General features: G+C 40.7%; 2 protein-coding genes across 3 annotated transcripts in view; one reads left to right on the top strand and one right to left on the bottom strand.

The window, feature by feature from the left end:
- RBKS (ribokinase) overlaps window positions 1–11,495 on the top strand; it is an 84,822-nt gene extending 73,327 nt beyond the window's left edge. The window contains exons 8-9 of one of the 2 annotated variants that reach the window (XM_076000640.1): window positions 8,034–8,064; window positions 11,250–11,495. In XM_076000640.1, coding sequence (XP_075856755.1) covers window positions 8,034–8,064; window positions 11,250–11,260 — 42 coding nt within the window. In that variant the 3' untranslated portion in view covers window positions 11,261–11,495. The remainder of the gene's footprint in view (window positions 1–8,033; window positions 8,065–11,249) is intronic. The other variant, XM_020288631.2, reaches the window with a different exon arrangement.
- A 2,036-nt stretch (window positions 11,496–13,531) lies between these two features.
- On the bottom strand, window positions 13,532–21,955 carry MRPL33 (mitochondrial ribosomal protein L33). Its single transcript, XM_012788311.2, has 4 exons — window positions 21,824–21,955; window positions 20,921–20,939; window positions 18,575–18,681; window positions 13,532–13,840 (listed from the first exon to the last, which is right to left on the bottom strand). Exons 1-4 carry the CDS (start codon window positions 21,936–21,938, stop codon window positions 13,791–13,793), a joined length of 291 nt encoding a protein of 96 aa, XP_012643765.2. The 5' UTR covers window positions 21,939–21,955; the 3' UTR covers window positions 13,532–13,790.
- Between the last annotated feature and the right edge of the window lie 239 nt (window positions 21,956–22,194).

The following is a 22,194-nucleotide window of genomic DNA, read 5'->3' as shown; positions in this document are numbered from 1 at the left end:
TTCCCAACTACACTTAATACTCATCATTCCTTCCAACTCACCCACTTCTCTGTCAGCTGGAATTTGGCAAACTAAGGCTTCCACAAGTCTTGTTTCATTGCCATCCCTCCTCCAGGGCATTCTTGGGACAGTGTGTGCTCCTCGCCTGAGTACTCAGTACCCGTCCTCCTGACAGTTCCTGATACAGGCGGCACTCACTCCAGCCATGGCCGGGCACTGCTCTAGGCCTCAGGATATGAGCTGATGAAGACTGTCTTCCTGCCCTCGAGGGGGAGGGCAGGGAGCACCTAGCAGGGTATCTAACCTACACTGGTGGCATCAGGGAAAGCACAGTGCTTTGGACATAGTGCCAGGCAATAAGTGTGTGATGACTAAGTTAATACCTGAGCTGAGTCTTAGAAAATGCGTATAGGAGTTAGGACTCTTCCAGGGAAGAGTCCAAGCTGAGAAGTCTTCATGCATGAAGACTCATAAGTGAATAGGAAGAAGTTCCTTAACTAAACAGGAGGAAGTGAGCAATGAAACTGGAAGTGATTTAAAGAGCCACATGTGCCATGTTAATGAGCTAAAATTTTGGCCTAAGAAAGATAAGAGACATTCCAAGGGCTTTAGGCATGGAAGTGAGGTGGCCAGGTTTGCAGCAGTGTAAAGGATGGCCGCCTGGAAGGGTGCAGAAGCAGTTGATGTGGTCCTCTAGACATGGTGTGAACGTGAAGAGGGCAGTGGGAGAAGGGGAGGAGACGAGAAGACAGATTTGAGAAATATTAAGGATTTAAACTTGGCAACTGGTGATCAATTAATTATATGAATGGGAGATAGCCAGGAAACCCCCAGCTGTTCAGTGCGGAGGTACCACAAATTAAAAAGGTAAGAAGAGGGCCATGTTCAGGCAGAGTGATGAGTTCAATTTGGTTGTGTTGAGTTAGAGGCGCTGGCTCAACCAGGCTCCCACGTAGTGAGATATACAAACCCAAAGACAGAGGAGAGTCTAAAGATGCTGATTCAGGACTCATTATGTTCAGAGCAGTTGAAACTACATCAGTAGTTGAGACACCCAGGAAATTATGGGGAATGAGAAGGACAGTGGGCCTAGCACAGAACCAGGGAAGACCAATGTCAGTGGTGTGAAAGGAGCAAGAGGGACCCACGATGGAGAAGAGTTGAGTACAAGGGACCCAGGAAAGTCCCTTCCTGCTCTGTGCTTCTTTCCTAATCAGCTTTGCAGTGCTTCTCTCCCTCTTAAACCTTCTGCCAAAGCCCCCTGGCTGTTCTGTTCCTCCTAAACAAGCTCTTTTACATCCTTAAGGCCCCATATAGCCTTTACAGGTGAAAGCTACTCCTGATCCTAAAGCCTATTCATTGCGGCTTCCAGCCATCCCTCCTCTGCCCTCCTGTAAAGTTTCGTGCATCTTCAGGGCCCATGTAATTCAATTATAGCGCCTCAACCTCCTTTCCTGATCACTGTCTGTTTATCTAAGACTTTGTTGTTTTTTTAATTTTTTTTATTTCATCATATTATAGGGGTACAAATGTTTAGGTTATATAGATTGCCTTTGCCCCACCCAAGTCAGAACTTCAGGTGTGTCCATCCCCCAGACAGTGCACACCGCACCCATTAGGTGTGTATATACCCATCCCCTCCTCCCTCCCTCCCATCTGCCCAACAACCAGTGAATGTTATTACTATGTGTGCATGTAAGTGTTAATCAGTTAATACCAATTTGCTGGTGAGTACATGTGGTGCTTGTTTTTCCATTCTTGGGATACTTCACTTAGTAGAATGGGTTCCAGCTGTATCCAGGAATATACAAGCGGTGCTATATCACCATTGTTTTTTGTGGCTGAGTAGAACTCCATGCTATATACATATACCATATTTTATTAATCCACTCATGTATTCATGGGTTGCAATAGTGAATTGTGCTGCTATAAACATTGTAGTGGAGATGTCTTTTTTTATGGAATGTATTTTGTTCTTTTGGATAGATGCCAAGTAATGGGATTGCTGGATCAAATGGTAGTTCTACTTGTAGCTCTTTAAGGTATCTTCATATTACTTTCCACAGAAGTTGTACCAGTTTGCAGTACCACCAGCAGTGTATGAGTTCCTATCTCTCCACGTCCACACCAACATTTATTGTTTTGGGACTTTTTGATAAAGGCCATTCTCACTGGGGATAAGTGATAGCTCATTGTGGTTTTGATTTTTATTTCCCTAATGATTAGAAATGATTAGAGATGTTGAGCATTTTTTCATCTGTTCGTTGGCCATTAGTCTATCCTCTTTTGAAAAGTTTCTGTTCATGTCCTTTGCCCACTTTTTGATAGGGTTGTTTTATTTTTTCTTGCTGATTTTCCTGAGTTCTATATAGATATTAGTTATCAGCCCTTTATTGGATGTGTAACATGCAAATATTTTCTCCCATTCTGTAGATTGTCTATTTGCTCTCATGATAGTTTCCTTGGCTGTACAGAAGCTTTTTAATTTGGTCAGATCTCATTTATTTATTTTTGTTGTTGCTTTGATTGCCTTTGGGGTCTTCTTCCTAAATTCTTTGCCTAGGTCAATGTCTGTAAGAGTTTTTCCAACATTTTCTTCTAGAATGCTTATAGTTTCATGCCTTAGGTTTAAGTCTGTTATCCACCAGGAGTTGATTTTTGTGAGAGATGAAAGGTGCGGATCCTGTTTCAGTCTTCACCATTTTTCTCTCCACCTCAATGCTGCCATCACGTAGATGACTTCAGTGTCATGAGGATAAACCATTACCAAGTCTCCTAGTTCCTAGATGGCATCAACTCCAGTGACTGTTCACTTCCACTCCATTGCTCTCCACTCCCATGACGACTTCCAGTACATTGTTAAGTTCTGTGGTAATAAACCTCCATCCTACTCTCTGACCACACAGCCCTCTCACCCCTTCTCCTACACTGTTCTCACTTCACTTAGTTCCCTGCATTTTCTCCTGGCCTGTTGACCCCCTCCTGACCTCTCTGCCTTACCTAGGTTCAACTCTCTGGCTGTTCATCTGAAGTGTTCTTTCCTGAAACCTTTGATTCCTCTGTAGCCTTATTCCTCCCCCATCACCTGCCCAGGACAACTCTACTTCCCATTCTCTTTGCTCTGCCTCAACCACACAGAGGAGAGTGGGACCCCACACAGAGGAACATCACTAGAGAGTCATGCTCTTTGCTTTCTCCTCCCTGTTGTCCTTCATCACTACATTTCCATGGGGAAATGAGAAAATTTGAGCAGTAGCCAAAATCCCAGTCTCTTTCCCCCAAAACAGCTTCTCCTGCACTGCTGCTGGGTTCCTACACAGATGACCTCAGTACAAGTCTTGACAGCCATTTACCACCTTTTCTGTATATTAGGCAAGTTATTTCACCTCTTTGAATCCCAATTTCCTTGTTGTAAGTTAGGGATCACCCAGGGTGGCCTCTGTGGCACTTTGCGCAAACTAGAAGAAGGCACCCTCTGGGCAGGCACACAGCCCAGGAGCTGAGCACGGCCCAAGGCACACACTGGCTCCCAAGCCGGGTCCTCCTGTGCAGTGCCACTTTGCCTAACCATACGCCACAGCCCCAACTGTGCCTACCTCCACAGGGTTCTTGTGACAAAGACTATCGCAAAGCACCCAGCAGAGAGCCCAACTCTGAGCAGAACCTCAAGAGAAAGCTAATGCAGATGACTTGGACTGAGACTAACACGTGGCTATGCTCAGCTGGGGCGGCACCTTCCACCATTTTGAAGCATTTACTGCCAGCTCCACAGGGTTTATCAGTGTGGTCCTGTCTCACCTGAGAGCAGAGCCCTGGGACAGGGACATGAGCTGAGTGAGTTCAGTGAGGAAGCAGACCGTGGTCACAGTCAAGGGCCCCAGGCAAGCAAGGTGCCATGGGAAGGAAAGGGGAGTGGGGCAGGTGGACAGGGAGGAAGGTCTGGAAGGGAGGGGAAGGGACATGAGAAAACCTCGCTGTGGCAGCACTACCTCAGGTCCTGGCAGCAGAGGCTGCCCACCCCAACCCACACCCCAGCTCTGGGGTGCTGTCTTTAGGAGCTCTACCTCTACAACTTTCCCTTGGGGTCATAAGTGCCATCCCCACCCCACCAGCTGAGTCCTCGACCCCTACTCCTACCCCACTAGAAGGGCCAGGTGTTCCATGGGGCAACTGTCGCTGTCCTTTCACTGCAACAGCCTCCATGGGTACCAAAGCCCAGAACTTCTCAGAACTCAGGAGTGTGAAGGCCCTCAGGAAGGCAGGGGTTTCAGAATGCCATAGCCATTCTGTAAGAGCTGCTCTTCCTTAAGAGGAAATCACTGTGAGAAGGCAATGAATAGTAGCCACATGGGTATTTTATTGAAGGAAGATGAATTATGCCATCACCCCTTTTGGCACAAAAATAATTTTCAGTAAAAGGTTAAAACCATCATGTTGTATCAATGAGAACTATTCCATTATTCCAAGAATGATTGATTGGAAAGTACTTTACTTACAGGAAAATCACAGTGATACAATACAGCTTCCACTTTTAAAGCACTTTCCATTAAAAAAAAAAATCATACCAGTGTATAAAAATAGCTATACTGAAGATGTGAATCAACAGCCAAGTAATTTATTGGCACTTGAAAGCTTTGTGGTATAAATAGATTCAACAATGAGAAAGAATATCAAGTAACTCTGGGCCGCGGCAACCTAACCTCCATTTTCACTAGCACAAAAGAAAGTCACATGTAGTTGAGCAAGGGCCATCTGGCCACCTTGGAAGAGATCACAGGAGGGGAAGGACATGACAGAACTAGGACCAATAGGTCAGGTCAACTCAAAGCTTGGAGTGAGGCATTGGGAGAGACAGAGAAGTGGTCTCTGCCCTGAAGAGTTTTCCGATTGTCCCTAAACACAAAGTGTTCAGCTTTTCCATTCCTTTCATGCTTAAATTTCAAAGAGCTTTTCCACTGTTTAATGTAATGTGACTTTCAGACTGGCCCTCATGTCTTTGACCTTCTGGCCCCTGTCAGCCAGGAGCTGCCTTGCTTCTTTGTGTTTTTGGACTCAGTGGCCCAACTGCTGCCTTTGTGAAGAAAAACATGGAACCCTCTGGTGAGAAGGTAGGGACAAGGGCAATGAGAGTTGGTCTATCAACAAGTATTAACAGAGCACACGTTACTTCTAAGGGATTGTATAACTGGGAAGTCACCAGGGAAAGACATGGATAAAATTTCTGACCTCTCCTAAGAATGTGACACATGGGAACTACCTCAGTCAGGGTTGAAAACAAAAGAAACCAGCTGTGGTCCTGCCATGGGGACACTGGGTGCCATCACAGTGGCATTGCCACTAACATCCTAGGCCTCAGTGTTCTGCAGTCACCACCACAGTCAGGAAGTGTTCCTCCCAGTCTCCTCAGCTTTCCAGGGTATCACTGCCTAGTCTTTGGTAGGACTACAGCCTTGTGCCACCAAACCTCAATGAGATAGGGTATTCCCAAATGTAAGGAGCTTCTCTCAATTCATTTCACCCCAATTTGTAACAGATGTCCACTTAATTAAAAAGAAGAGAGAAATCATTCAGAGGCAGAAATTGGCCTATTTGCAAATTTGTAGAGTGACTGATATTGATTTTAAAAACTTCTCTAATAATTGTTTTTAGTTTTTATTTTTAAAAAGTAAAGCTTACAGAAAAGTTGCAGTACTCCCACGTTCTTCACCTAGTTTCACCAATATTAGCATTTTGCTATATTTGCAAATCTGTTTCATTGCTATCTCTCAAAATACATAGACTCTTTTCTATGAAACATTTGAGAGTAAGTTGCAGACATCATGACTGGCCCACAGTAAGTCACAATAATTATCTCAACCATGCATTTTGGTGTAAATCAATAGTAAGCCCAGGAAATACCTATCAAGGAACCTGACCTGGCCGGGCGCGGTGGCTCACGCCTGTAATCCTAGCTCTTGGGAGGCCGAGGCGGGCGGATTGCTCAAGGTCAGGAGTTCAAAACCAGCCTGAGCAAGAGCGAGACCCCGTCTCTACTATAAATAGAAAGAAATTAATTGGCCAACTGATATATACATAAAAAAAAAAAAATTAGCCAGGCATGGTGGCTCATGCCTGTAGTCCCAGCTACTCGGGAGGCTGAGGCAGAAGGATCACTCGAGCCCAGGAGTTTGAGGTTGCTGTGAGCTAGGCTGACGCCATGGCACTCACTCTAGCCTGGACAACAAAGCGAGACTCTGTCTCAAAAAAAAAAAAAAGGAACCTGACCTTCCCGTGTAACTCAATATACATTATCCCCCACCCCACCCACTTTTTAAAAAAATCAGCTGTATTGAGATATAATTTTATACAGTAAGATTTTACCCAGTTTAAGTGTGTGATTCAATGAGTTTTGACAAATGTATACAGTCATTCAACCACCACTATAATCATAATATAGAATATTTCTATCACCCCTGAAAGTTCCATATGTGGCCCCTTTGCAGTCAATATTCTCTAGTCCTTGGCCTGCTTTCTATTGCTGTACTTTTGCTTTTTCTAGAATATCATATAAATTAAATTGTATTATTCAGGGTTCACCAGAGAAACAGAACCAATAGGATATATATAAGAGGAGATTTATTATGGGAAGTAGTTCATGCCATCATGGAGGCCAAGAAGGCTCATGGTATGTTGTCTGTAAGCTGGAGAACCAGCAAGGCCAGTGGTACAGTTTAGTCCAAGGCCAAAGGCCTGAGAATCAGTTGGTGGGGGAAGGGGACAGGGGAGAATATAGATATCCCAGCTCAAGGAAAGAGACAGACAGACAGAATTTGCCCTTCCCCAACCTTTTTGTTCTATCCAGGCCTTCAACAGATTGAATGATGTCCACCCACACTGGTGAGGACAGATCTTCCTTAGTCTACTGATTCAAATACCAATCTCTTCCAAAAACACCCTCACAGACATACCCAGAAATAATGTTTCACCAGCTATGTGGGCATCCTTCAATCCAGTCAAGCTAACACATAAAATTAACCACCACAGAAATTATATAATATGACATGTGGTCTTTTGTGCCTGGTTTCTTTCACTTTTACCATAATGCTTTTGAGATTCATCCATGTTGTTGTATCAGCAGTTCCTTCCTTTTAATGATTTTTATTGCCAAGTGGCATTGCCTTATTTGGATGTACCACAGTTTGTTCATCCATTCATCAGTTCAAGGACATTTGGATCATTTTCAGTTTTGAGTGATTATAAATAATACTGTTATAAACATTCACATATAAGTGTTTATGTGGATACATGTTTTCATTTCTTTTGAATAATACCTAGGAATAAAACAGCTGGGTTATATAATTATGTGTTTAACATTATAAGAAACTCCCAAACTATTTTCCAAAATATCTGTATTATTAATATTTTGCATTTCCACAGGCAATGTATAAGACTTCTAGTTGTTCTATATCTATACCAACACTTGGTATTTTTGTTTTTTAAAATTTTATTTTTTATTTCAATAGATTAGGGGGTACAAGTGGTTTTTTGTTACATGGATGAATTGTATAGTGATGAAGTCAGGACTTTTAGTGTACCCATCACCCAAGTAGTGTACATTCTACGTGATAGGTAGGTTTTGACCCCTCACCTTCCTTCCACTCTCCTCCTTGTTGAGTCTCCAGTGTCCTTTATACCACTCTGTGTGATCATGTATACCTATTGTTCTGCTCCCACTTATAAGCGATTACATGCAGTGTTTGTTTTTCTATTCCTGAGATACTTCACTTAGGATTATGGCTTCTAGTTCCATTCAAGTTGCTATGAAAGACATTATTTTATTCTTCTTTTTTTTTTTTTTTTTTGCCTGAGTCCATGGTGTATATGTGTGTGTGTGTATATATATATATATATACACATACACACACCTACATGTGTATATTATCAGTTGTTGGGCTTAGGTTTGATTCCGTAGTTTTGCAATTGTCAATTGTGCTGTGATAAACATTCTAGTGCATGTGTCTTTTTGATATAATAACTTCTTTTCCTTTGGGTAGATCTCCAGTAGTGTGACTGCTGGATCAAATGGTAGGTCTACTTTTAGTTCTTCGAGGAATTGCCATACTGTTATCCATAGATGTCATACTAATTTACTTTCCCACCAACAGTGAATAAGCATTCCCTTTCACTGCATACATGTCAACATCTATTGTTTTTTGACTTTTTAATAATGACCATTCTGACAGGGTTAGGGTGGTATGTCATTGTAGCTTTAATTTGCTAATTTTTAACAATTGCCAGCTGGGATTTTTATTGGAATTGCATTAATCTGAAAATCAATTTGGAGAGAATTGATATCTTAACAATATTAAGTTTCCCAATCCATGAATCTCTTACCATTTATTTATGTTTTCTTTAATTTCTCTCTCTTTCATATAGCAAAGATATACAAATCTTGCCCATATTCACTTAATGTGACTAAATAGTTCTTATTTTGTGCTATTATAAATGACATTGTTTTGATCATTTTGAGTTCTTATAATTTATTGCTAGTATATAAAAATACAATTGATTTTTATATTGACCTTGCCATAACTCTTCCTATCTTGTGGCATTTTCCGTATTTTCATAATACATCACCCAGTTCATTAACTCCCATTTCAAACCTTTCTCATGTCACACTGCTATGCTGTAAACTGAGGGAGAGAAGGAACCACGTCTGTCTCTTTCTCCACTGCATCCTCCAGGAAAGATCGATAAACATTACAAAGCACCTAGCATAGTGCCTGACACATTTTAGGCACTCAGAAAACATTTATGGGAGAAAGAAAGTATTGATTTGAATTAGGCTAGGCACGGTGGCTCACGCCTGTAATCCTAGCACTCTGGGAGGCCGAGGCAGGCAGATCGCTCAAGGTCAGAGTTTGAGACCAGCCTTAGCAAGAGCGAGACCCCGTCTCTACTATAAATAGAAACAAATTAATTGGCCAACTAAAAATATATAGAAAAAATTAGCCGGGCATGGTGGTGCATGCCTGTAGTCCCAGCTACTCGGGAGGCTGAGGCAGAAGGATTGCTTGAGCCCAGGAGTTTGAGGTTGCTACCAGCTAGGCTGGCCATAGAGTGAGACTCTGTCTCAAAAAACAAAAAAAAAAAAACCCACCTGAATTACTATGACTCCTTGGCAAGTTTAATATTGATGGCTTTATCTGTATAAACAGGAGGAAATGTTCTTCTCCTTGAAGCCATTCACTGTATCATGAACTCAGTCTTCCTTCCTGCTCCTGTGTCTTTGTTCTTTGAGGCCTGTCTTCTCTCTATAAATCTATAAGGACTGCCTCCTTCAGGGAGGCTTTCTTCAAACCCTTTCTCAAAATCCAAAAGCATTTATAAACTGTGCCACACTATTTAGCATTTAATCACAATGGATTTTAATCCTTCTCTTGCACCCATCACTGTGCTAGGCACATAGACCATTACACCATCAACTGCAACTGCAAAAGTCTTGCATGCCACGGCTCTTTATAAAGGCTGAGGTATAGCTTCAAGATTTGTTATGAAAGTTCTTGGGTCTAAGGAACCAGCAAACTGGAAAAAACTGGAAGATGACCCTGAAAGCTGTTGATTATCAGAATGATTTTTCAGGTGAGATTGTATTTAAATGTATCACATTCAAATTGTTTTGAACACATTTGTTAGATAAATGCACAAATAGATATCGCCCTATCCGGAGGCAGAGGTCCACGGATTTTCTTACAGTGTTTTCTATTTCCGTGGTCCCTCCATGGTCTTCACCAACTTGGACCCTTGGAACTTCAGAGATGGAAAGAAACCTGATATGTCCCTGTATTTAGTTTGAAAATAACATCAAATGGCTGTCACCTCTTTCTGCATCCATTTTTAATGAGAAATTGCTAATTCTAGGACTAGGGCAGGGAATATACAAGATAAGCCTGGAGTATCTTGTCATGCCAGAAAGTTCTCCAAAACAAAACAATGGGGATATAACAAAGGGACACAGAGCCAACTGAAAAAGCTCCCAATGGCCAAAGCTGGAACAATTTGAGCAACAACATAATACAGTGTTGGATTGTGGCCCAAAGGATAAATATCCATTTCATACTTACATAAGTGATTGAATAAATGAGAAGAGACAAATCTGTACAGAGGAATTGGAAATAATTTATGTAGATACCCCACCCTCAAGGAGATAAAGCATAACTTCAGAGCATAATTCCCCATCCGTTAAGAATGTAATACATTTAGTGACTTGCTTCTAAAGAGAAAAATATGAAAAGAGAGAGCAAAGTAACTTTATAGTGGAGAAACCTGGCAAAGACTCCTTTAGCCAGGTGATCAAGATTGATGTCATCAGTGATAAGTTGATAAGAATGACACCTCACTTCTGTGGTCTTCCTCCCAAAAACCATAACCACAGTCTAACCATTAGAAAAAGAGACAAATTCCAATTGAGGTACATGGTACAAAAATACCTTACCAGTCATCCTCAGAACTATCAAAATGATCAAAAACAAACTATGTCTAAAAAACTGTCATAGCCTGCAGGAGTCTAAGGAAACTGACAACTAAATGTAATATGGTATCCTGGTTAGGACACTGGAACAAAAAAAGGACATTAAGCAAAAACTAGTAAAATCCGATAATGTATGGAGTTCAGTTAATAATATATCAATATAATTTCGTTAGTTGTGATAAATGTACCACAGTAAGATAGTAACAGGTTGGGCATGGTGGTTCACGCCTATAAACCTAGCACTCTGGGAAGCCGAGGCAGGAGGATTGTTTGAGCTCAGGAGTTCAAGACCAGCCTGAGCAAGAGTGAGATGCTGTCTCTACTAAAAAAATAGAAAGAAATTAGCTGGACAACTAAAAAAAAAAAAAAAAAAATATATATATATATATATATATATATATAAATTATCCTGGCATGGTGGCACATGTCTGTAGCCCCACCTACTCAGGAGGCTGAGGCAGGAAGATCACCTGAGCCAAGGAGTTTGAGGCTGCTGTGAACTAGGCTGATACCTCAGCACTCTAGCCCAGGCAACAGAGCGAGACTCTGTCTCAAAAAAAAATAAAAAAGATAGTTAACAGAATTGGGCACGGGATATATGGAAACTGTGTACTATTCTTGTACCTTTTCTGTAAATCTAAAACTATCCTAAAATAAGTTTATTTAAATGTTTTTAAAATATAAAGTTTGGGCAACAGATTGGCTACATGCTTATTTCCACAACTGTTTTTAATTATAGGGTGCTGGTGACAGCTTCGTGGGAGCTTTGGCCTTCTACCTGGCTTACTACCCAAATTTGCCCTTGGAAGAAATGCTCAAGAGATCCAATTTCATCGCAGCAGTGAGTGTCCAGGCTGCAGGAACACAGTCATCTTATCCATACAAAAAAGACCTTCCACTTACTCTGTTTTGATTGCTATTAACCCCAAAATAAATATACCTGGTACTTGGGAGTGGCCACTCCTCACACTTACCAGAAAATGTCCTCTTCTCCTTTCTTTGCACATTTTATGTTCATTTGTTGAAAGTCATCCTCACGCTTTCATTGATTTATGATGATGCTTCCTTTGCTTTTCATGCATTTGCAAGAGCCAATTAAAGAGTCCACAAGATTTGTACAAACACTACCACCATCAGGGACCATCAAGCTCAATTGCCAATAAATTGATAGTGCACTATGTGCACCATACAGAACTGTAGACTACAGTGTCTAGAGCCAGAGCAGAGAATATTAAATAAGGGAAGGGGACATATGAATTGGACATTTCAAGCACTTTCTGAGAGGCAGCTGATAATTCAGCTTTAGTTTAATGTTGTCGAAACTTTTAGTTTTACAAGTGAAGCCAAAAGTTGGGGTATTTATTGAAATTTTTCAAAGTTATATTATCTGCAACTGATTTTTTAAAAAGGAAAAAGGTTACCACCACTTGTGGATCACATTCAGCCCATGGGCTGAATAGACAAGTCATTTATTTGTTAAACCAGATTAAAAAAAAAAAAAAAGAGGCCAGGCATGGTGGCTCATGCCTGTAATCCTAGCACTCCGGGAGGCCAAGGCGGGCGGATTGCTCGAGGTCAGGAGATCGAAACCAGCCTGAGCAAGAGCGAGACCCCGTCTCTACTATAAATAGAAAGAAATTAATTGGCCAACTAATATATATAGAAAAAATTAGCCGGGCATGGTGGCGCATGCCTGTAGTCCCAGCTACTCGGGAGGCTGAGGCAGAAGGATCGCTTGAGCCCAGAAGTTTGAGGTTGCTGTGAGCTAGACTGAGCCATGGCACTCACTCTAGCCTGGGCAACAAAGTGAGACTCTGTCTCAAAAAAAAAAACAAACCCATGTATGTCACAGACCCTTTACACTGGCTTAGCTAAGACCAAATGAAGTCTTTTTCTTGTAACTCAAGACCACTGGTTACCATTCAGCCTAAAAATAGCCAAGATCTCACCTATTACTGCTTTGGACCAGAGCTTTAACAAGATGCCATAAAATGGCTGATTGACTATAATGCCACAAGCCCCTAAGACTGAACAACCGTCTATATCTAATTCTGTTGCCAGCAAGCTGCCTCTTATATTTCCTCCAGAGACACAGATTCGGCCATGGGGAAGGAACACCTATTATTTAATATTTTGGGACAGCACTGGTTTCTTAATACTTGTGGCCAGAGTGGGCATTCTTATTCTCCTACACAGATGCTTTAAATGGGGTAGGAAGTGAACTGGAAGAGCTGGTTAAAATGTGAGTGATCCTTATTTTCAACCAGAAATTTGACAAATAAAGGAGAAAACTGGACAATTTTAAAAACTTGTAGGAAACAAAAGCCTGAGTGAGCAAGTGTATAAATCTGGGTAGGGAAGAGGTCCTTGTCTTAACACTAGAGATTATCCATGGAATTTCCAAGCCAGTTAATTATGTAGTACCACTGTGCTGCCTCTCTGGCAATGCCTTTATGGAAATACAATATAGCTCCTCTTATTTTAAAAAAAAAGAAAAATCTAGGGCGCTTAGGCACAGATGGCAGCACTGGCCACAGCCTTTCCATGGCTAGGCCTCCACTCTGCCCACAGAAGGGGGCATGTCAGCCTAGAACCAACCTCAATCTGAGGACTGGGAAGTGGATGGGGCCCTGGAGTCTGCTTTGGTTGCTCTAGAAAATCCTAAATACTGCTTTGGTGACCTGAGTTTGAGAATATGAACCAATAGCATTTTCCCTAATTATGTAAGCACAAATCAGAAATAGAAGTTCTATTGGTTTCTTTTGTTATGAGGCTTACCTCTCTATCGTTCCTATTGACATTTGCCATCTCTGTTATTACACAGGAGTTTCTTCAAGATCACTCTGAAGTGTTATTCTGCCTTTTTCTATGAAGTACAAAGAGGAGTAGGCTGGAAACTCTTGCATAAGTGTCGTTATGGAAAATTTTCTTTTAGTACATGAAACAATGATTATTTTTTTAGTAATGTTGATTTTTAAGAATTCAAGTAGTGGGTAAAAACATCATTAAAAGACAATAGCATAGGCTATTTTAAATTTTTTATTAAGGGCTATAAAAATATCCAGAAAGATAAATAAATGTGATGCAATGATATCTGTCCTAATATGAAGAACTTTCTTTCACTACATTGTTTTCCTTCACAATGGCCTTCAAATCGCAGGAGGCAGTGATTCCGTGCCATTTCCTCTTCTTTTCTTACACACCGCAAGATTTTTGAATCAGCAGTATCCCCGCCCTAAGTCTTCTCATTTATAAATCAAATTCATTTTCAATCCATTGTTTAAAGGGAGCGTATTTTTTTCTGTTCCACGAAGAGGACTCTTTGTTTCACTATAGGGGGAGAAAAAAGAATTGCAGCAGAAAATTTTAACATATCATCACCATTTTTATTAAAAAATACGTATCAGACCATGAGCCCTTTCCTTTCTCTTAGTTTATTTATACTATTCCATTGACATGAGAAAGTAGCTTATTTGCAAACTCAGTTTCTCCATTCCAGAGGCCAGAGAAGACTAGAGAAAATGGGAAGGGCCACCAGCCAATCAGTGGCATCCTTGGCACCCCACAAGGTCAAATTTCAACCAAAGTGAAATATTCACATTAAAAAACAAAATTGAGGATAAAAATGGAAAACACTCAAAGTCTTCACCCAGTTAATGTGCACTCATAGGAGGTAAGCAAGGGCAGACTAGCTAGGAGCTGAGTTCCAGAAAAAGAGCAGCAAGAACTGAGCAGACCACAATAAGAAAAGGCAGCTTGGCTGAAAGAGTAAATAAATACACATTAAACCTCTACTTTCCAGAGATGGTTTAATACACTTATATATAGATTTTTTTAGTTTGATTATAGAATATCACAACCAAAATCTCATTGTTGTGAATATTACAGAGTACAGTTCTCTGAAACAAAAACCAAAACAAAAGTACTATCTGCCTGGATGAAAGACTGGAGACTAGATGCTGGGTAATAAGGCTTTCATAGGTCCCATAAAACCCTATAGCAGTCCATTAACTTCCAACCTCTCATACACACACCCCCACCCCACCTAATTCCTCTCTGTTAAAACACACACACACACACACACACACACACACACACACACACACACACACACACACACACACACACACACACACACACACACACACACACGTACCCAGGGAAGATCCAGGAACTCAAAGTACTAAGACATAACTCCTCACTGGTCCCTACCATACAAAGACATACAAAGAGATTTTAACTTTGTTTTCTCTTCTTCTACAGTCAATATAGAGATTCAGATTCCCAAGCTCTCTATGATTAAGAATTAGCTTATTTAAAAGCTATTATAGACAAGCTAATTCTCACTTCTACCCCTACCCTAATCCTGGTTTAACAGAGCTAGAGCTGGGCTAGAAGCATAAATTTTTTTAAACTCCTCAAACAATTCTGATGGGCAGCTGGATTTAAGAACCATTAACCACTCAGCAGAACTTTACCTATAATATTAGTAAAAATAAAATATATACATCATACATAAGGGATATTTTTAACGTACTTCAAATCATCTAAAAATTAAGGAGCATTGATCCTCCTAAGATTCTAAGGCAGACAATACATTACAAGGTGGGAACCAAAATAGCTTCCCATCAAACAATGTTATTAATTGCAAGAAATATTTCCCCCATGGTTTTCTACATAGATTGAAAAACTAGGTATTAACAATAAGGAGGTCAGTCGCGGTGGCTCACACCTGTAATCCTAGCACTCTGGGAGGCCGAGGCAGGCAGATAGCTCAAGGTCAGGAGTTCAAAACCAGCCTGAGCAAGAGTGAGACCCCGTCTCTACTAAAAAATAGAAAATTAACTGACCAACTAAAAATATATATACAAACAATTAGCCAGGCATGGTGGCACATGCCTATAGTACCAGCTACTTGGGAGGCTGCGGCAGGAGGATCACTTGAGCCCAGGAGTTAGAGGTTGCTGTGAGCTAGGCTGATGCCACGGCACTCACTCTAGCCTGGGCAACAAAGTGAAACTCTGTCTCAAAAATAAAAAATTAAAAAAAAACAAACAAAAAAGAAAATCTGTCTCACTGATTAGCAATCAGGAGTCTATTTAAATGACCCCAACCAGGAGTAACTGATTAAGATTTGTAGAGCAAGGCCTTATTCAGGAAAATTCTTTGATTCACTGCATTCATTCATTTAATTCAAAAAATATTTAAGTCCACAGAACTGTGCTAGGCAATGTGAAGTTGACAAAAGTGTAAGGAGAGTTCTTAATTTAACACGTCAGTACATCATGAGGTGTCCATAGGAATGTCCAGTAAAACCCCATAGGAACCCAAAAATCAAAGGGGACAGGAATGGTGATAGATCTCACAGAGAGGGTACAAAGTTTGGCCCCTGACAAAGGAGCAGCGTTTGGTGAACTAAACAGGAATGGGCATCTGGTATAGAGGAATGGTGGAAGTAGGAATGACAGAGGGTATCCATGGCCTTAAATGCTAGGCTGACCACAGGGACAGGTCCTGATTTTTAAAAAGTTTTAGGAAGATTAAGTTGGCTCCATGTAATAGAAAGAACAGGGACTTGGAGTGAGAAAGGTTGGGTTCAATCCTTAACTCCACCATCTATCAGCTGTGTCCTGGGCAAATTTCTCAAAATACCCCACCCTCAGTTTCCTTTCCTCTGAGAGAGAGAACTCCATCTCCTTCCCAGGGTTGTTGCCAGACACACAGTGAGTACTCAGAACATGTTAGCTGAGCTGAAATGACACACTGCTACCCACAATCATAAACATAAATTAATTTTATGTCAAAATATTTGCTGTTTAATTCATAGAAGAATGAATCTGTCAAGTTCTTTCCCTACATCTAACCAAAATCTATTCTGCTCCAATTAAAGTATATATTGTCTTATTTAGTCATCCAAGGAATTAAAACTGACAAGTTTTCATTCTCTTTATGATAGACCTTTATATATTTAACAAAGTTTAATAAGCTTATGCCTTAGCCTTTAATCCTTCCTCTCTGGAAATTAACATCAAGTTTTATATGAAAAAAAGGAGTTTGAAAACACACAAGCATAAGCGACTGGTTCTTGCCATAGACTGTACTATGAAATGCTCAAAAAAGAGGGAATTTTTCCATGTTTCCTTACCTGATTTCCTTCATAAAGCAGACCAACAAAACATTGTCCTCAAACTAACAATTTACTCACTGCAATAAAATATGGTAGGAGAACCACCAAGCTATTTGGTACTCTGGGCAATGGGGGGGGTAGGCCTCAAGGCAAACATCTTCATCATGAAAGCCTGCAAGCCATTCAGTAGGTGGGCAGAAAGCCACGCAGTCTGCTATCCCAGAACATTCTCTTCTTCAGAAATGACAAAGTTGTGCTGTGAAAGCTCAGACCATTCCTTATCAGAAAAGCTTGAATCATCTGTCTGAAATTTATATATGAACCTTTCCTCCCACTCTGAATTTATGATCAGAACTGTTTATGCCATGTATCCTTTCCTAATCTCAAAACTTAAAATCAAACTGACATATTAAGTTTCTAATACCTCCATACCAAGAATGAAAATTCCAATACATTTTCATACTTAAAATATCCTAGGTTATTCAATCAACATTTAATAGTGTTGTACAATTTCTAAAAATAAACTATAAAAGAGTTTAAAAAACAATTATTATAAAGTTCATCCGAGTTTTCACCAGCTGATACAAAAAAATCACAAGGGAAAAAAACACACCAATCCAATCCCTTATCATTCCAATATCAAACATAATAATTTTTCCACCATATGAGGAGTCATCCTGAAATTCAGCCTTTAATCACCAGGCACAAACTCAGAATTACCTTTTCATTATGATAATGAATAACCAGAAATTTGAACACCATAAAAACAACAGAAAATTTGATTTCTGTTAAAGAATTGAACTCAAGAAATTTTAAGCTGACAACTGTGCTTCTCAGAGCCTTTTAAAAATTCCTTCTCATGTTACTACAGCCCCTTATGTTTTTTTACTTTTTTTTTTTTTTTTAAGAGATAGGGTCTCACTCTGTCATCCAGGCTAGAGTGTAATGGCATCACCATAGCTCACTGCAGCCTCAAACTCCTGAGCTCAAGCAATCCTCCTGCCTTAACTCCTGAGTAGCTGGGATTATAGGTGTGAACCACTTTGCCTGGCAGTCCTGATCTTATTAAGAAGCAATTACTATAAATTAATATACAAACAGCACAAAAATGAAATGAACAGCCAGAGCTCTAAAATAAAAAATTTGTTTGCTAGCTTCTTTTTGCATAACTTTGCACATAAAATCCAGAAACATCTAGATTCAGGACTAGGTAAAAAAAAAAAAAATCCAATAATAGGATAGGCTTCTACCAACAGCAATCAGGTGCTGACTCTATTTTTTTATGTGTGAGCAGACAAGAGAACACTTGTCTCTTTTAGACAAATACTTCTATCTACTGAAACCATTTAAAGTTAGCATTTATTATAGCATTTTGGTGAATGGCACAAAATGGCAAATCAAATTTCCTACCCTCTTGCACTAATAGATAGACACCATACTCCTTTCACTCACTGACTTGCTACTGTCAGACAGATGATCCCAGGAAACCATACTTTCCCCGTCTCAGACACTTCTCTGTTTCCAGAACCCTACAATCTATTGACTGGTTTCTCACCTTCAGGTCTTTGATTAGCTATCCTCTCCTAGAGAGACCTTCCCTAATTTATCGTATCAGAAGTAACTCTCCCATCCACCCTTCCCCAACTTCATCCTACATATCAGCATCCTGTTTCTCTCATAGCACTTATCATAATTTGTTATTTTTTCCCTCTCTCAAACCAAACTGTAAGTGCCAAGAGCATAGGAACTTAACCTGTGTCCTAGTGTATGCCATAAGAGGATAGTAAACAGCATCATAATAAACATTCGATACATATTTGCTGAATGCTACAGTGTCAAAGAGGCTACAAAACTGCCAGAGATGTTCAGTCTGGAAAGGGGGCAAGAGGCGTTGAAAGCATCTTAATCTATAAAGGAATAAATCCTCTGAATCTTACCAATTGGATCATAATGCAAAAGAGTCAATTTCTCCCGTAAGCGGCTTCTCTTGGTGTTGAAGGCAAAACCTGTCCCAGCTTGGCTTATCATTCTCACCAGAATGTTTCTAAGATTAAAAAGAGAGCTGTTAGCCTGAGCAATACAGCAAGACCCTGTCTCTACAAAAAATTAAAAAACAAAAAAATTTGCCGGGCATGGTGGCACATGCCTGTAGTCCCAGCTACTCAGGAGGCTGAGATAAGAGAATAGCTTGAGCCCAGGAAGTTGAGATTTCAGTGAGCTACTTTAGCACCATGGCACTCCAGCCTGGGTGACAGAATGAGACCCCATCAAGGAAAGGAAAAAGGAAAGGAAGAAGGAAAAGAAGAGAAAGGAAAAGGGAAAGGGAAAGGGAAAGGGAAAGGGAAAGGGAAAGGGAAAGGGAAAGGGAAAGGGAAAGGGAAAGGGAAAGGGAAAGGGAAAGGGAAAGGGAAAGGGAAAGGGAAAGGGAAAGGGGAAAGGAAAGGAAAGGAAAGGAAAGGAAAGGAAAGGAAAGGAAAGGAAAGGAAAGGAAAGGAAAGGAAAGGAAAGGAAAGGAAAGGAAAGGAAAGGAAAGGAAAGGAAAGGAAAGGAAAGGAAAGGAAAGCAAAGCTGTTACAAGCTGAAGAAATAGACTAAAATCATTCATGGGGGATGGCACACTTTGAGAACTTTCTAGAGTAGTTAGTATGAGTTGTGGGACATTACTTGGCCCTAAGAAGGTTCAGTTCTAAGACAACCCACATTTTCCATAAAACATGATTTTAATGCTTTTGAATCTCAAAAAGTTTGTTCTAGTACACTGAGTTGCTTGGTCATGACATAACCCAAACAATCAAGCTACATTGTGGGACTAACCTCAGACACCTACCTCTCATGAATAGCAAAAGTTAGAAGGAAGAAAATACAAAAGTACTGGTAACCATACCTGGCTAGTCAGGAAATTGTAAAGAAGGCTCTCTCAGAAGAGCCCCCTCTTCCAGGGCATGGAGTAATAAGGGTATAATCAGGAAGGGAAAATATAAAGGGGCTGAAACTTTCAGATTGCGAATGTGCAAAACCTTGTGCCCCTTCACATTTCATTTAAGTTACAGTCATGCAAAGTATAAAATCCACGTTTGCCTCATTGGACCTTTGAATACCTTTACTGTTTGTTACTTTTCAATGTGTCCTGTCTCCCCAACAGAGACCATGTTATTTATTCCTCATGTAAATACAAAACAAATTTGAAGCAACTATATTACACATCATTGCATTGATTTCAATGTTCAACAGTGCCTAATAAGAGGCATAAAATATTTGTCAATTAAAATAGGCAATAATTATTCATTCAACAAAGATTCGACAAGTATCTATTAAGTGCTTACTCTGTGGAAAGCACCACGGGAAATACAAAAACTAAAAGGCTGTCTGTGTCCTCTAGGAGCTAACAGCAAACAGTAGTTAAGAAGGTGAGTTGGTATGTGAGGTCTGTAAAGCAACAAATGTATGACAAATGTCACAAAGTACATCAGAGGCTGAGAGGCAGGAAATACCTGTACAAACCAAAGGCATGGGATTCCTAGAGAACCTGGGGGTGGGAAATTCTGACATAAATAACTGGATTGTGGGAAAAGCTACATGAATTGCTAAAAGATACTAGGGGAGAAAGCACTAACATATGTGTTTTTCATTAACTTTAATCCAAAAAACTCTAGTTTTAAAGGGCTTTTTGATGTCTCTCGGTTCTAAGCAAAGGCTGCTTTAAAATTTTCCTATTTTTAACACTGAAAATCTTCAATTATTGTCTACAAAATTTATTTTGAAATACCAACTTGGTATTTCTAGTCTCTCTGATATAGCAGGGGATCCTTAATCTTTGCTAGTTTTGACATGCTTATACCATTAATGCAAAGGATTACAAAACTCATTAAAACAGCCTATATGATTTAATCACATCACAGCTTGTTCTGCTAGATTTCTGTATTGAGCTCCAGACAAATGGCCCCTGGTCCTCGATTTGAGGAAAGAGAAATATGGTGGTAGTCCAAATAGAACACAGCCCAATGGTTGGTTTAGGTACAAGACAATAAGCTCAAAAGTCCTTGGACAAGAAAAGACAGCAAGGGCTCCTTTATGCAAAGTATTTGGATGCTCACTGAAGTAGCTCAGTTGGGTAGAAGGGAAAATATTTCTTGAAAGAGTTTGTAGAGACAAAATAATCAACTAAGTCATCTTCAAACCAGCTTTTAGGAAATCGAAGCCAAACAGTTTAATAAAAGGATGTATGTATTGGGAACGTCTAACAAATCTAACATAAACAAGTTTTAAAAAAGAAAAATACTTACTTTGACTTGCTCTTGGCAACTTTTTTTGTAGACAAGAAATGATGGAAGAGAAAATAAAAACATAAATTTATTATCTTTCTTATGCAAAGTTCATATAAATGTCAATTAATATCCAAAAATATTTAACTCATGAAGTACGCCACAAGTTCTCAAGTAACTATTTTCTCGATATTGGGGAGTCTGTTAGGATTTTATGTAAGATAAAAAAATCTAATCAGACCAACACAATTCTGGATGTAATAACTTGCCCAATCTCATTTTCACCTGGACTGGCTACCTTTTAAACCATTCTATACATTCGTAAATATATGCTCCGTGTTTTCCTCTTCTAAGGTGCAAATATTTGCACTAGAACAAACCTCTTGTTTGACAAGTTAATCTTTCCAAACTGCAACAACGATCGCTTCAGGTGGATAAAGGAAACTAAGTCTAACCGGGGAGTCAGCCAGGTGCTAGGAAGAGCACTAACTCGGGAGCCAGAGGGCTTCTTTCACTGTCCAACTGTATTATCTGGCAATGCACTGCCCCTCTCAGGAGCGGTTTCCTCATCGTTAGAGCTAGAAATGGGTGGGCTAGAAATTCTGAGCTCCTTCCCAGTTCGGACGTCCAATGATTCTGCTTACACACCCTAAGAAGGACTGGAAGAAAGCGCCCCACGACTCCTGACCAGACCGTGGGATCCGCAACAGAACCCAAACACCACAGACCCGCAGAAGCCCAAACACCTGCGCAGTGAGGAGCGCCGCGGGGCATGCTGGACGCTGTAGTCCCAAAGGCCTGGGAAGTCCGCAGCAACAGCTTCCCGGCCGGTTCGCAAACCCTACCCTGTCATCATCTCAGGGCTCCCTGTCACGGCTCCCCGCCCTGGCCGTGGCGCCTGCCACCGCCTCTAGCCCCACTTACAGAAGACTGCAGAGAGGAACATGGTGACCGCCTCTGAGCAACCTCTGTAACCAGCCGCAAAGTGCCCCAACAAACAACTGCTTCCGGGGCACGGGCCGGTTCCGGAGGAGGACATCCGGGTGTTGCCCGAAGCCACGCCCTCCGCCTGGAACCGGCAAATCGTCTAGCTCTCCTCTGTTCTTTACACTGAGTGTGTTTGGCTTATTTCGTGGTGGAGGTAGAATTTTCCTTTCTTCGGGGAAGGGACTGGTGGCGTTCGGTTCGTGCCCCAGGCCCTGTCTCCTGTTTCTGGGTCTGCGTGAGGTTCCTTCCCTACTCGTTTCACTAAGTAATTGTAACCACCCACATTATAGTATCAGGAACTTTATGTT

The sequence above is a fragment of the Microcebus murinus genome, chromosome 3 (assembly GCF_040939455.1).
Source record: "Microcebus murinus isolate Inina chromosome 3, M.murinus_Inina_mat1.0, whole genome shotgun sequence".
Lineage (NCBI taxonomy): Eukaryota > Metazoa > Chordata > Mammalia > Primates > Cheirogaleidae > Microcebus > Microcebus murinus.
Note: the sequence above shows the minus strand (reverse complement) of the source record. Positions and strands in the feature narration are given on the sequence as shown.

Excerpts from the sequence above, each read along its gene's own strand:
- MRPL33 (XM_012788311.2), bottom strand. The coding sequence starts at position 21,938 with ATGTCCTCCTCCGGAACCGGCCCGTGCCCCGGAAGCAGTTGTTTGTTG. Across the intron at positions 13,841-18,574 it reads TTTGCATTATGATCCAATTG|TGAAACAAAGAGTCCTCTTC; the intron begins GTAAGATTCAGA and ends CTCCCCCTATAG.